This window comes from Eucalyptus grandis, chromosome 9, assembly GCF_016545825.1.
Source record: "Eucalyptus grandis isolate ANBG69807.140 chromosome 9, ASM1654582v1, whole genome shotgun sequence".
NCBI lineage: Eukaryota > Viridiplantae > Streptophyta > Magnoliopsida > Myrtales > Myrtaceae > Eucalyptus > Eucalyptus grandis.
In genome coordinates, this window is record NC_052620.1 from 42,058,471 (window position 1) to 42,073,345 (window position 14,875).

General features: G+C 39.6%; 1 protein-coding gene across 1 annotated transcript; it reads left to right on the forward strand.

The window, feature by feature from the left end:
- The first annotated feature begins 430 nt into the window (after nt 1–430).
- Nucleotides 431–2,639, forward strand: LOC104428558 (7-deoxyloganetin glucosyltransferase). The gene is made up of 2 exons (XM_010041527.3): nt 431–1,218; nt 1,439–2,639. The coding sequence occupies exons 1-2, from the start codon at nt 693–695 to the stop codon at nt 2,374–2,376; spliced, it is 1,464 nt and encodes a 487-aa protein (XP_010039829.2). The 5' UTR covers nt 431–692; the 3' UTR covers nt 2,377–2,639.
- The last annotated feature ends 12,236 nt before the right edge of the window (nt 2,640–14,875 follow it).

Sequence of the window (14,875 nt, forward strand, 5' to 3'; positions counted from 1 at the left end):
GAGGCGCGTATGGTCCCTAAACATGGAGAAAATATTGGCTGGTTCCGGACCACCAGGCCTGGAACACCCAATATTTTCTCCTTCCTAAGAGAGGGAACGAAGGAAAGAGAATATAATATAAATAATTGTGTGCGGATCACGAGAGAGAGTAGGAGCTAGTGTGTGCGGGCTAGTGAGAGAGAAATGAAATTATTCTTGTGCATAAATTCGTTTGATTGTGAGCCGCCCCCCCACCCAAAACACCTCCACGTGTCGCTTCCTGAGTGGTTGGAGACCACGCTTACTTGGCAGTCCGGAGCTAGCAGAAGAATTGCATAAGCACATTAAACCATAGTCACATGATGTCGTTTCTCTGGCCACAAAAGCCGTATGTTCATCGTACCAAGGAAAATAGTTCTCCGTATAAGGTCAGAATTTGGAACGCCAAGGAGAACCACAAAGAATGAAAAACGAGAAAGGATGGCCGGTGGATCTATCTACCGCGTTCATTTTTGACGACGCTTTTTTGTTCTCTTATTGCAGGAGCATGAATATATCAAGGCGCGGGTTTGTTTTACGAGCTTAGACCGACATACACGTGAAATGAAAGCCCACTGACCCATCAACCCCATCTTCTGCAATTCTGTGGAGAGCCTGTCTTGTCTTCTCACGGAGAGAGAGAGAGAGAGAGAGGGAGGGAAGGAGGGAGGGAGATGAGTTCTGAAGCAAGAGATAAGCCTCATGCAGTGGTCATTCCCTACCCAGCACAGGGTCACATAAACCCTATCATGAAGCTCGCCAAGATCCTCCACCACCGAGGCTTTCACATAACGTTCGTGCACACCGAGTACAACCACAAGCGCTTGCTCAAGTCCAGAGGCCTGAGCTCTCTCGATGGCTCGCCTAGGTTTCGCTTCGAAACCATCCCCGATGGCCTCCCACAGAGTGATTCCGATGAGGATGTCACTCAGCACATCCCTTCTCTCTGTGAGTCCACTTCCAAGAATTGCTTGGCTCCTTTCATGGACCTCCTCGGGAGGCTCAATGATAAGTCTGTCGATGATACTGAGGTTCCGAAGGTGAGCTGTGTGATAGCGGACGGCGGCATGTCCTTTGCACTTGATGCTGCAGAGAAGCTTGGAGTGCCTGGTGTGCTGTTTTGGACTCCCAGTGCTTGTGGGGCTTTGGTGTATACTCAGTACCATATGCTCCGCGAAAAGGGGCTATTCCCCCTTAAAGGTTAGGGAAGTATAGGATTTTATTTACTCTATATTAAGTTTAAAAGCACCCTATGTGCATGATATGAATCATCCTAAATTCCCGGCTGATTGATTGGAGTGTCCTTTAAAATTTTGAAAGTCGTTGTGATAACTGGGGTCTCAAACACAATTCTTTCAGTTGATTTGTTAAATATATTGTCATTGTTGATATGATGTTATATCCATGTGTTTCGATGCAGATGCAAGTTATCTAACGAATGGATTCCTAGACACCACCATAGACTGGATTCCTGGTATGAAAAAAATTCGTCTGCGAGATCTTCCCAGCTTCATCAGGACAAAAGATGGTAACGACATCATGGTCAACTACACCATACGACAGATCGAAAGAACAAACAAAGCCTCAGCAGTCATCCTCAACACGTTCGACTGCTTAGAAAAGGATGTTCTAATGGCTTTCTCTTCCATATTTCTAAATCTTTACACAATTGGTCCGATTCACTTACTTCTCAATAAAATCGAAGATGACAACTCGTGTCGCATAGGCTCAAATTTGTGGAAAGAAGATTTCGCTTGTTTGGGGTGGCTGGATTCAAAAGAACCGAATTCGGTGTTGTTTATAAATTTTGGGAGCATTGCCGTGGTAACGTCGGAGCAACTCATCGAGTTTTCATGGGGACTGGCTAACAGCCAAAAACCCTTTTTGTGGATAATAAGGCCCGACCTCGTCGCTGGTGACAAGGTGGTTTTGCCCTCAGAGTTCCTAGCGGAAACGAAGGACAGAGGAATGTTGGCGGGTTGGTGCCCGCAAGAGCGAGTGTTGAGGCATCCTTCGGTCGGGGGATTCTTGACGCATTGCGGGTGGAATTCGATGCTGGAGAGCATCTGCGGCGGAGTGCCGGTCCTGTGTTGCCCGTTCTTTGCAGAGCAGCAGACGAACTGCTTTTATAGCAAGAACGAATGGGGAATCGGGATGGAGATCGATAACAGTGTGAGAAGAGAGGAGGTCGAGAAGCTTGTGAGGGAGTTGATGGATGGAGAGAAGGGCAAGGCGATGAAGAAGAAGGCCGTGGAGTGGAAGAGGAAGGCCGAGGAAGCCACTGAGCTTGGTGGGTCTTCTTATGAAAACTTGGAGACGCTTTTGTCCCATGTTCTTGTGAAGAAGTTGAACGGGTGAAATCGAAGATGATCCTATGTCAACATAAGCACATGCTCTTATAAATTTAGCTAGTGGCTTTTTGACGGGTATATTACACCTGTTTTGTAATAATCAGTGCACTCCATGCAATGGCGACACCTCCGACTCTCTTCCTCCCGCACGAGACAAAGATGGACGAGGGGATGTAATCGACTACACGATTTGTCTGTACTTTCATGTCCATCATCTAAACTCAGATGGGCGGTCAAATTTTTAAGTTAAAACTACTAGTTGTGGTGGGATTTGTATTTCAAGGGTTACATAGGCTGTGTATCATATAAAAATTCCAGAAGGCCACTCTAGGAATGTCATTACCAATTAATGACAGCATTTTCGTTCTTTCGTTTCGGAACATGAGGATTGTGGATCCAATTCGTATAATGAGAAACTTAGATTTTATGTGGAGATAATAGCAATCCATTGCAGCTATTTCTCCTCCTAATAACCGGCTATATTGCTATCATGTCTCTAAGATACAGAAAAAATGGGGAATAAAATCTGGCCGCGGAATGTCGCTTCTCTTCATTATGGAGCCTTGTCCTTTTGCAAGTGCGCGCATGCTTATTATTTCCCATTCTAATATAAGGGACAAAGGTGGGTCTTGGAAATGTTGGACAGGCGCCAAAAGTATGACATATTGGAACGTTCTAAGTCCGGTCGATCGATAATTGAGGATCTAAGACACAGTTCACAATCCTTTTGTTATTTGTGGACCCCGTAGATGTGTGGTGAGTGCACTTGTCGACAAGATGTAGAGGGCGTGAAAAACAAGATGTTGAATTCAATGTAGAGGGCGTGAAAAACAAGATGTTGAATTCAATGGAGGATGGTCACTTTTTCAATTCAACCTTTGAATATAGGATTATTAAAACTATTGTATAATAAAACGATAATCACAATTTCATTACTAAATTTCACAAGTTGTCCGAAAGTAGAACAGACTTTTGAAGAATTTAACACGAGTGTTGTTCTTTTTAGGCGATTAGGTAATCAATCTTTTCTTTTTATTAAGAGATTATGTCTGAATATAAACAAGCATGGCTGGACTAAACTAATTTTTAAGGATGTACCAGTGGTTACGTAATTGGCGTTTTTAACTTTAATTTGCATATGTAAATATTGTCCACCGATGATTGACGGACAACGTTCGAACTTCCAAATCCATGAAAAAGATGGACACCGGATGCGTATCCTTTTAATTTACTTCCACACCCAATAGTCCATTGTGAACGTGAAAATATTCGGTGATTGCTTTTCACATCATCCCGTGTGGAGTGCCTTTTTTTTAGTTTAGCCAATCACCAATTGAGACATGTACTTGACGCGGAATCACAAAAAATCGAAATATGCTCATTGTTGTAAAATATTGCGTTGCAAATATATAATAGAGAAGAAATTGAGAAGAGAAAATCCTACACCAGAGATCGTAGAGAAAGTCAGATGAGAGAATTTTATTTCCAATATATGATTGTTATGATTGTGTTCTATCTTGTTGTACATCAAAACTAAACTCCTATTTACAGGAGAATGAGAATGTACTTATTATTAATATAAATGTATCAAATGATATATGTACTGAATAGGGGAGATGAATGTTCATTGTATAGGGAGATGTACTTAGAATGTATGATACAAATGTACCATAATAAGTACATTAAATAAGATGAATATAATGAATATTCATTCATGTGTTTCATAACACTCCCCCTTGAATATTCATTGTATTCATTACGAATGTACATCGAATGATACTGCCTCATTAAAAACCTTAAGCCGGAAAAACCCAATGGGACAAAAACAAAACAAAAGGGAAAAAGAGTGCAGAGCACAAATGTTATGATCTCTCCCTTTTATGAATGCATTAATTTTCCTTGTTAAAAACTTTAAGTCGGAAAAACCATATGGGAAAAAACCGGACAAAAAGAAAAACGAGTGCAATGCATATATAGCCATTGCTAAGGCTAATTAATCTTGCATCTTGTGAACTCGTCGCATATCAATGCTGCAATGCATGGTTCATAATATCTCCCCCCAATTAAGCCATATAACCACTTCTTAGGTTAATCAATGTTGCATCTTAGTTATAGAGTCAAATAAATATTATATGAGATTCATAAGTGTTTCATAACCATATGAAAGAACAATAAAAAGTAATAAATTTAAAGCGAAACAACTAAAAAGAAATTATTAGAATAATAAAATTCAAAGTTCAAATCATCATCCATCAATCTGATGCCTCATCAAAGTAATCATATGTCCTTGCATTTGCTACTTCAAGAGTAAAATGAGTCACACAAACGGAAATATTGTTGGCACCAACTATGGTTATGGCAGTAGGATTGATTTTAATGGCATGAAATTCACCATGCTTGCCCATATTTTTTAAAGATGCTTGGTATAGGTCAACAAAATGCCTTGGCGTACGACAAGTATGTAACCAATGTCCAGTCATGCCACATCGATGACAAATACTTTCATTAATCACCTTCTTTGGCTTCTTTTCTTTGCCATGATTCAGGCCAAAGTTTGATTTCATAGGGTGATTAAATTTCTTGACATCCCTTCTAGGATTATGATCTTACCTGTGCTTATAGCCCTTAAAATGGCCAGTATTTTTTTCAAAATTAGCATGTATTTCGGGTAATACTTTTAAGCCAACAGGTCTAAGATCATGATTTTTTAGCAGTAATTCATTAATTTGCTCGGCAGTAAGAATCACATAAATTAATTCAGAATATGTGGTAAATTGACGTTGCCGGTATTGCTGTTGCAATACAATATTCGAAGCATGGAAGGTGGAGAAAGTTTTCTCTAACAATTCCGCATCAGCGACTTTGATACCGCATAACTCAAGCCGAGAAATAATATCAAATATAGTGGAATTATAGTCAGACACTGATTTAAAATCTTGCAGTCTGAAATTTTGCCAGTCATATTGTGCTTGAGGGAGGATAACGGTCTTGGTATGATCATACCCATCCTTCAACCTCCTCCACAGGATCTGTAAGAATTGGGTACTTGCCTCCGCCACCCCAGACGTCTATCTTTACTGCCATTCTAGAAGATTCTTTAAGAAAAGAACCAGATATGGTAGAGGTACGAAATCGTCTTAAAGAGTTGAATCGAATCCAAAAGGAAAGAGGAAAAAAGAAAGTTCCTATAGAATCAAGTTCGGTTGTCATAAGAGAAAGGCCAGATCAGATGATGCTATCCAATCCATTAGAATCTTTTCTAAAGGATTTGGGTACCCAGAAGCAACCTGATCCTGTTATCCAATAGCCAGATCCTACCCTTCCAAATGATCAAACTCTATTTCCAACCAAACAAACTGTTCCTACCACTTCTGAAACTGAATCAGATTCAGTCTCCTTTTCATCCTCCTCATCTTTTCCATTCCCGATATTGATCTTCTTCATATTGCACCGGTAACTTCATCCATATTCATGGTTGATCCTCCAGATCAGGAAGTGGAATCAAATTACCCCGACTCAGAGATTGTTCAAAACAATCCAAGACACCATGTATCCATAGCATCAAAATAGTTTTTCACCATCGATGATATCCCCTACCATAAATGGCCAGAAAGGCTTGAGGAATTTCATACTTGGTTGAACACTCAGTCTATCACCAATCATGATATGAATGATGTCCTTTACAACTTTGTCATGAGGTTCACAGGAAGCCTCAAACTTTGGTGGAAATCAGTGTCTGAACAAGACCAGATTCATTTTCTGATGTCACTAGATTTCAGCCATGCTATTACTCTCTTATATCATTTCTTTGTGGGAAAACCCACTGATCTCATAGAAATGAAAAGAAGAGAATTTTTCGAAAGAAAATGTTGCTCTCTCCAGAAGAAATATCTTGATAAGCATTATCGAGAAATCCTTCAGCTTTTTTACCAGATTGGAGCTGATCCAAATCCGAAGCATATTTTCCTGACTTCCATCCCTAAAGAACTGTCCCAGATGGTTGAAATATCCTTTTTTGGAAGACAAAGGAGAGTACAGGATATTCTCTTGGGAGAAATACAGCAAAAAATCCATCTATGCCTTGAAGAATTGTGCCTAAAGCGCCAGATGGTCCGCACCTACATTACAGACGACAGAGAACTTGAGATAGCTTGTTCTCGCCAGAAGTTGAAAATCAAATACTCCAAAAAGGACTGTGATGGTACTTGTGGAAAGTTTTCAAGAAAAAAGAAGCACTTCAAGAAGCACTGGATGAAGATATCATCCAAACATGGCCACGAGAACTTCCGAAGAAAGAAGAAATGATGATACCTACATAAAAGGAAGGATCGCACAGGCTATAAGAAGTCAAACCGATGCTTCATTTGCAATCAGAAAGGACATTTTGCCAAAAACTGTCCCCAAGCCAGAAAAGGTCAGTATCATTTGATACATCAAATTGAGAATGAAACAGGTATTTCTCTTAAAGATGATGATATCGAATCATTGTTTTTTGCTGATGAAGAACCATCTCGAACAAACTTTGTGCCATTCCATGTTATCACACTTCTAGTGAAACTAAGTCAGATTCAGAGTCTGAAGATATTTTTCATATATCACCTACATCTCCAGAACCAAGTCTTAACATATTTTCAAGCCAAACTCATTGTCCCTATTTCTCTGTAAAAATCCTCACCTCAAAGTTTGCTAAACCAATCGCTGTTATTGCTCTCATTGATACCATAGCAAGTTATTCAATTTTGGACACCAAAGTTCTTCCTTAAGAATATTGGACTCCTTATGTCCAATATTTCAACTCAGTCTTAGGAGACACTTTCTCCACAAATGTGAGAACTACTCCCATGATTGTTAAGTTCTTCCCCTAGTGTTCTATAACCACAAAAATCTTTGGATCCAGTCTTCCCAACAAAGACTTAATCATTGGTTGGGACATTATGACCTAGATTTCACAACTTCGCATCATTCATGGAAAATGTCTTAGGTATAAAGACCAATTCTCTGAGTTCATCAACATACAGAGACTCTTTTCCATCCAAATGAGTCTGTTAGACCCGATCATGCAAAAGCTGTTGGAATCCTGTTCAGAATCCCACTATGAATTCACTCAGAAATGTTCCCATCATTTATGGGAAAATCCAGAATTCTTTGTCTGCCTTCCATTCAAAAAGAATGAAGACATCAATCCAACAAAGGCAAGTCATATGGGAATGAAGCCAGAACACTTGGCTTTAGCTCAAAAGGAATGCTCAGAATTATTGCAACAAGGCCTTATTGAAATCTCAAACTCTCAATGGGCTTGTGAAGCCTTTTATGTCAATAAGCGTGCCAAGCAAAATAGGGGAAAATGAGACTGGTAATCAACTATCAACCTCTCAACCTTTTTCTCCAAAATGATAAGTTCCCTTTGCCCTCCAGAGATTCTCTCTTTACGGGTCTAACCAAGGCCCACATCTATTCCAAATTCGACCTCAAAGCCGGATTTTGGCAATTGGGCATCCATCCTGAAGACATATCTAAAATAGGATTATGTATTCCGAACCAGCACTTCCAATGGAAAGTTCTTCCTTTTGGCCTAAAAGTAGCACCATCTCTTTTCCAAAAGGCCATGTGTCGTATCTTCCAACCAATTCTCTCAAGTGCTACAGTATATATTGATGATATCTTGCTTTACAGCCCTAATGAGCAATCGCATTGCTAACTTCTCGAGCAATTTGCAGAAATCGTGAAGAAGCATGGCATCATGCTTTCTCAACGAAAGATGAACATTGCCCAGATAGAGATTGAATATCTTGGTATGCACCTGAACAAAGGTACATACTACCCAGGGCCACATATTGCACAAGAATTATTGAAGTTTCTTGTAAATAACTTCACCACAAAACAAGTTTAGCAATTTCTTGGGATTATCAATTATCTAAGAGATTTTGTCCCAAATATTGCAAAGCTCCTGATTTCTTTGCAATCTATGCTGAAGAAGAATCCCCCACCTTGGGGAAAAATTCAGACTAAAGCAGTCGCTGAGCTTAAGGAGATAATGTAGAATCTCCCACCATTGCAAATACCATCAATAGGAAAAAGAATTCTTCAAACTGACGCCAGTGATGAATACTGGGCAGCCATCCTGTTTGAAAAAATTGATGGTAAGAGACACTTTTGTGCTCACAAAAGTGGAAAGTTTTCTCAAGCTGAAATGCATTACCATTTCACTTTCAAAGAAATCTTAGCAGTAAAAAATGGAATCAAGAAGTTTGAATTCTATCTCATCGGCCATCATTTCCTCGTAGAATTAGACATGGCATCTTTTTCTCGATGACCAAGTTTAAACAAAAGCAGATTCCAAACTCTCAAGCGCTTCGATGGGCTGAATGGTTTTCAAAATACTCTTTTGAAACCAAACACATTCTTGGAAAAAAGAATGTACTTGCTGACTTCTTGTCAAGACCCAAAGCACTAGCTGAAATCAACATGTACATTAAGAGGCCTGCTTTCCATATGCTCAATCATGGCGTGAAATACAAGATTAAGAAGATCAAAGATTTGTCGAGCTGGAAATATCCCCAGAAGATTATTCAACAAATCCAGAATGATAATCTCGCTGAGAACTTAGAAGACCTTATGTGGCAATGCCACAGATCTGTTCAGATTTAATGGAGGTTCGATTCTTTATCCTTGTGGATTAAATTTGGATTATCCATTCATACATCCTCTCATCTGGAAGGAAGATGATTTCCCTGATCAACTCAAGATGTTATTATGGTACTTAACCAATAAGTACTTAATAGCTGTTGAAATTCCAACCAGAAGATTCATTGCCAACCTCACAAGGATATTCTTATTCTGCTGAGGTAATGTTGAAAGAGAATGTGATAAAAATCTCTTAGACTTTTTCAATTGGTTCTATCCCCCTACCCACTAGAAATACCTCATGGAAAAACAACTAAGAACCATAACACCAAATCATGAAGTTCATACCATCTTGTTTTTCCAACGTCCATGGTATTTTTTCACAAATAATGGCACTATCATCAATGTCCCATAGAAAATAGGAACCACATCCTACAAACCCCACATGAATAGCATAGAAGCTCGGATTCACAAATCTTATCCAAGATCTGTTAGATCCTGTGAACACCAGTACCGAGAACTCTAGAGAATTTTGTGCCAAGAGAACAAAACTATTCTTGAAGAAGCATGTAATTATAATGTACCCACTGCATAGGATCATTATGATCTAGCACTAGAAGTTAAGGAAGCACTCAAGCAAACTAGACAAGTTGTGTCATCCTAAGATAATGAAATGACAGATACAGATGACATTGTCCAATCCACTCGGGACTCCTATACACAATGGGGAGGTCCTCTTTCCCAAGATCCCTATGATCCGGGACTGTTGTCCTTATCTCAAAACATGGATACATCCTTCTATGCACAACCATCCAATTGGCCCCAGCCAACCATTCCTGCTGACACTGCAGTACGTGACAATACAGACTGGGCTTGAGAAGAAGCATTCCACTGGGCTCATGTAGAAGCATCCTCAGAGCCATGGTCTCGTTTATAATGTTATCCGTTCCATATGCTTAGTAGGTGAATCCAGTGCTGAGAAGATCTCTTCACATCATGTCTACAGAACCAAAAATTCTCGAAGCACCAGTTTCTCTAGCTCCATCTCCATCATCCTCAACCCCCACTGATTTTCGTGTTTCTAATGCTTCTAAGATAGATTATCTCTATGAAGTCTCTCTTAGTGATGAAACCAAGATTTCTGAAACCCAACTCCCTCTCATGAACCCTTACTCTGCTTTTGCCAAACCCAACTCTCCATTTTCACTCATCCGCTCTATCCGCCAACTTATTCATCAAACCCCAAAGCAAGTAAAGGAGTACGTTCAGTCCTCTAAATTTGACCAGCACCCCATTCCTGCCACTAAAAAAGAGTACTTTGTTACTCTTTAGATCCCTCTAGAGTTCCCTAGACAATGGGCTCAACAGGGATATACTCATGTCCATTATGGCACTGTTTGTCTTGCTCTTACCTTTCATGATCGTAAAGGTTTGCCCGTTGTGGCAAGAATTGCATTGTTAGATACTAGGTTTTTACAATACCAGCATGCTTGCATTGGTATTGTTCAAACTACTCTGAATGCTGGAACAGTTTTTGTAACTTTGTATCCAAATTTCAACATCGCCCTTTCAGACCCCCAGCTACTCTCTTTCTTAAAAGTTCAAGTCCAGCTCATTGGAGCTGCTCAAACTGCTGACTCTGTAGCTGCAACTCTGCATTACCATATGGTTTATCGAGTATAGAACCATGCTCTTGATCTAAACTTCAACAATGGTAACAAAGATGCTCTATTTATCTCCATGTAGAATGATCAAGCATCATGCATCCATGTTCTTAGGCAGATCCCGAAGGACACGTTAGCCAAGCTCCTTCCAGAGACTTGGATCACCAACTACGAAAAGCTACACCAGCATAACAAGCCTTTCTAGTCTACAGATTCTGAGTTCGTCCGAAAAAAAAGATGGAACTGTTTCCATCAAATTTGGCAAGGAAAAGGAAGAAAGTCCTTCTATCTTCTAAACCCTCTTCATGATTGAACCATGTGTTCCTCAATCAATTTCCGAGCCAGATCCAAAAAAGCTTGTTCGACAATTTGACGATGATGGACATCCTGTCCATTACTACAAAGACAACTATGGTCATTGCTTTTGGGATCCTTTTTGCCAATGTTCCTATTGTACAAACTCCCCTGACGAGGTAGATCATTTTGCCAAATCTCCACCTCGACGGAAAAGGCCAAAGGATAAGGTATACCAAAGGTACTTAAACGGAGATCCCTCCGTTGATACTCTTGGTGAGTGTGATAAATACCAGTTCATGGTCTCTTATGCATCACCTCCTTCACCAGAATTCATTACCACATCCCAAGCTTCATTAGATCCACCAAAATCACCTCCACTATCTCCTCCTCAGAATAAACAAGCTCTCTCCCTGTTTTATAAGCCAATCCTAAAATGGGCTAAGAAACATTCTTACCCACTTGAAGCCCCAGCAGAAACACCACCCACTTCTTCCATTGCCATGTTCCATGACACTGACTTTCCCCCTCTTGTCAGAGAAAGTTCTAAACTCTCGTTTCTTGCTTCAGAGGAATTCATTGATCCACAAGGTAGATACCGTCATGTTCCTAAGATACCTGCCCCCACTGATGTGGATGAACATGGAAGACAAAGAAAAACTCATGCTACTGAAGTTGTTCTAAATTGGCAATCAGAGACATTGTTAGCACAAAACAATGCTTTTAAAGCAATTGATTCCAAAATTGGAAATGTGCAACAAGATCTTCGAAAATATGATGAGACCACCAAGAAAATGGTTTCTGAGTTCTAGAAGAGGCTAAATGCCTTGGAATCAGGACAACGTCTAAGGTATCATCATCTAGAGAGCCCACAACCGGAGATAGAAAAGCTTAAAAGACAAATCCAACTCCTTGAAGAATGAAGGTTCAGACCTTTTGATCCAAATGCAGCTCGGGTAGATTAGAAACATTTCCATCCTGTCATCTCTAAGTGTCTCTAGGCTCTGAACTAAAGGGCTAAGTGGTTTTCTGCTAAAAGGCTATCCCTGAAGGGCTTGAACGGATTGTTCGCTCATGTGGGAAGGCATACCTGCAGAAAATTGCGAATAAATATTGAGTCTGCGAGCTCTCATGCAAATGACGGTGGATAAAAATCAGCGCATTTGCCTTATCATTTTCATTTGAGGTTTCATCCTTTGTAATTACATTAGAGAGACCTTGCCCTTGGAGTTGTATTTCCATGTCAAGACATCATGATAGATAATTATTTCCACTCACTTCCAGGATGTGGAATTTGGGCTTTTCAATATTTGCCATAATCCTTGCAAAAATAAATCCTTATTAATTAAAAAGATTTCCAAATATCCACCGCCACTTCAGGAGCAGAATGATACTTTTAGATTTGAAATTGGCGTTGGGCCAAGAAAAATGAAGAATTGATAGAAGAAGATGCAGTATAAGTTGATGAAAAATTACTTACTCAGTCGGTAGATCTTCGTGCTTGCAAAAATTACTTACTTAGTTAGTAGATTCTCGTGCTGATAACATGTTGTAAAATATTGCGTTGCAAATATATAATAGAGAAGAGATTGAGAAGAGAAAATCATTTACCAGAGATCGTAGAGAAAGTCAGATGAGAGAATTTTATTTCCAGTGTATGACTGTTCTATGACTGTTATGATTGTGTTCTATCTTGTTGTATTTCAAAACTAAACTCCTATTCATAGGAGAACGAGAATATACTTATCATTAATATCAATGTATCGAATGATACATGTACTAGATATGGGAGATAAACATTCATTGTATAGGGAGATGTACTTAGAATGTATGATACAAATGTACCATAATAAGTACATTAGATAAGGTGAATATAATGAATAATCATTCATATATTTCATAACACTCATCAATTTCTTCGTCCTCCTCCTGCCAGAGTCACCTCCATGCGTCAGCCTCCGCGTGTCCACAGCTGACGCCCATCCAAGCCAACACTGTTGCACGTCCAAACCAAACCACCCCTCCATCGATCTTGTTGTTAGCTTCATCTTCACTTGAAAGAGTCCTACGTCTCTATCGTCTTTGTGGTCATCTTTACCCGTTTGAGAACAAATTGCCAGAAATCTGGAAAAAATAGAAGTCTTTTGAGAAAAAAAAATTAGGGAAAAATCTTTGAGACAAGGAAGGGGCAATGGGTTTCTCGGCTTGTCATTTTAGCCAAAAAATCTGGAGTTTACGGAGCAACGCAGGTGAAAAATCAATGGGTCTATAAGCTTGTCCTCTTGGCCAAATGTAGAAGACATGGCCGCAAACAACTTAGAGTTATGGGGAATCTGCGGAAGCTGGGGAAAAAAAAGAAACCCATAAACTAGAATGCTAAAGGTCTCCTTTTTTAATTGCAGCTCATGGCCATAATAAAAAAAAAACCTCAATTTGTCTTTGTTTTCGTCTTCCCGATGGCCAACTTCCAGATCTGAAACAAAACCTCGTCCATGGCGACAAACGAGGTCAAGATGTCAATTGTTGTTGGGCTCTTGTGGAGGGAGGGAACTCAAATCATGGCTGGCGCGGCGACCACAGCAAGGTGGAGGGCTTGTGGATGGAGGTTGCATGGACCAAGGGTGGGAATTTGATAAGAGCGACCGGAGCGGTGGCCACGAAGGAGGAGAAAGAGAGAAAAAAAGATTTTTAATTTATTCTTTTTTCTACCTTTAGAATACACGTGTCAAATGGTGATTGGGTAAATTTAACAAAATGCACTCCACATATAATGGTGGCGTGGTGAGAAGCATCCGCCGAATATTTTCTCACTGTGAGATATCAAGATTAAGCTTCTTAAAAACGCTACTAAGGATGGGATTGGCCATTTAGCCCAAAATTTCCTTAAAACACAGGCCAAATTCAACACCTTGGATTCAATGATAGAGAAAGACTAAGAGTGCAAACGATAACCTTTCTATTTCTGTTTCAGAACTATTTTTCTATTCCAGATTTATATTTGGAACATAAATCCGTTTGGTAAAATTATTTTGATTTTTCAATATATGGAATAAATTTCTACTAAAAAAATAGGTTTGAAACAAAAACCAGAAGTAATTTTTTTTTTTTACTTATGTATTTCTAAAATAAAAATGAAAAATAAAAACTCTTATTATTATTTATCCTCGCTACTACCCAGTCACCCATTTGCTAATACTAGCCGCTGGCCATCGTATTGTCCACATTGCCACCGCCGTTATTCGTCCGTTGCCGTCTACCGCAGGTCGCCATCCACAGCCATGGTCCGCCGATGGCTGCAGCTATCTACTGGTGGCCGCCGAGCGCCATCCCTAGCCACCATCTGCTGTCCGCCGTTGCCCGTCGTCCTCCATGGCCTGGGAGGGAGTAATTTTGTATTGTTATTAAACAAATTTCTATTCTAGGAATAGAAATTTTGTGTTATTATCAAATGCGTATTTTGCTTAGAAACTCATCTAAGAATAGAAGTAAAAAAATCTATTTCTCTTTCAGAAATTAATATTTAACTAGATGGTTATCATTTGTACCCTAAATAACCTTGATTATCTCGGGCCTTCTTCTTATCCTCTGCCTTAAATTGGCTTTATAATCCTTTGATTGGCTGCAAGGTGCTCGCATGGTCATTTTCGAAGAGTAGATTCTGTTGTTATCAAGGGGACTTTGTCAATTCAAGATAACCAAACCATTTTCTTATGTATTATTAGTTATCAAAACGCCTAATTCTAATCTCTTAATCAAGGAGATCATAATTTATCATTACTAATTTATCTTATAGAACATCATGGATTCTCGATAAGTAATAAATGATGATGAAACAGGCCACTCAATTACCATGAACAACTTTAACCCAAGAAAAGGAAATGACCATGAACAACAATAAGAAGCACACATCAAATTACCAATGTG

Excerpts from the sequence above, each read along its gene's own strand:
- LOC104428558 (XM_010041527.3), top strand. The coding sequence starts at position 693 with ATGAGTTCTGAAGCAAGAGATAAGCCTCATGCAGTGGTCATTCCCTAC. Across the intron at positions 1,219-1,438 it reads GGGGCTATTCCCCCTTAAAG|ATGCAAGTTATCTAACGAAT; the intron begins GTTAGGGAAGTA and ends GTTTCGATGCAG.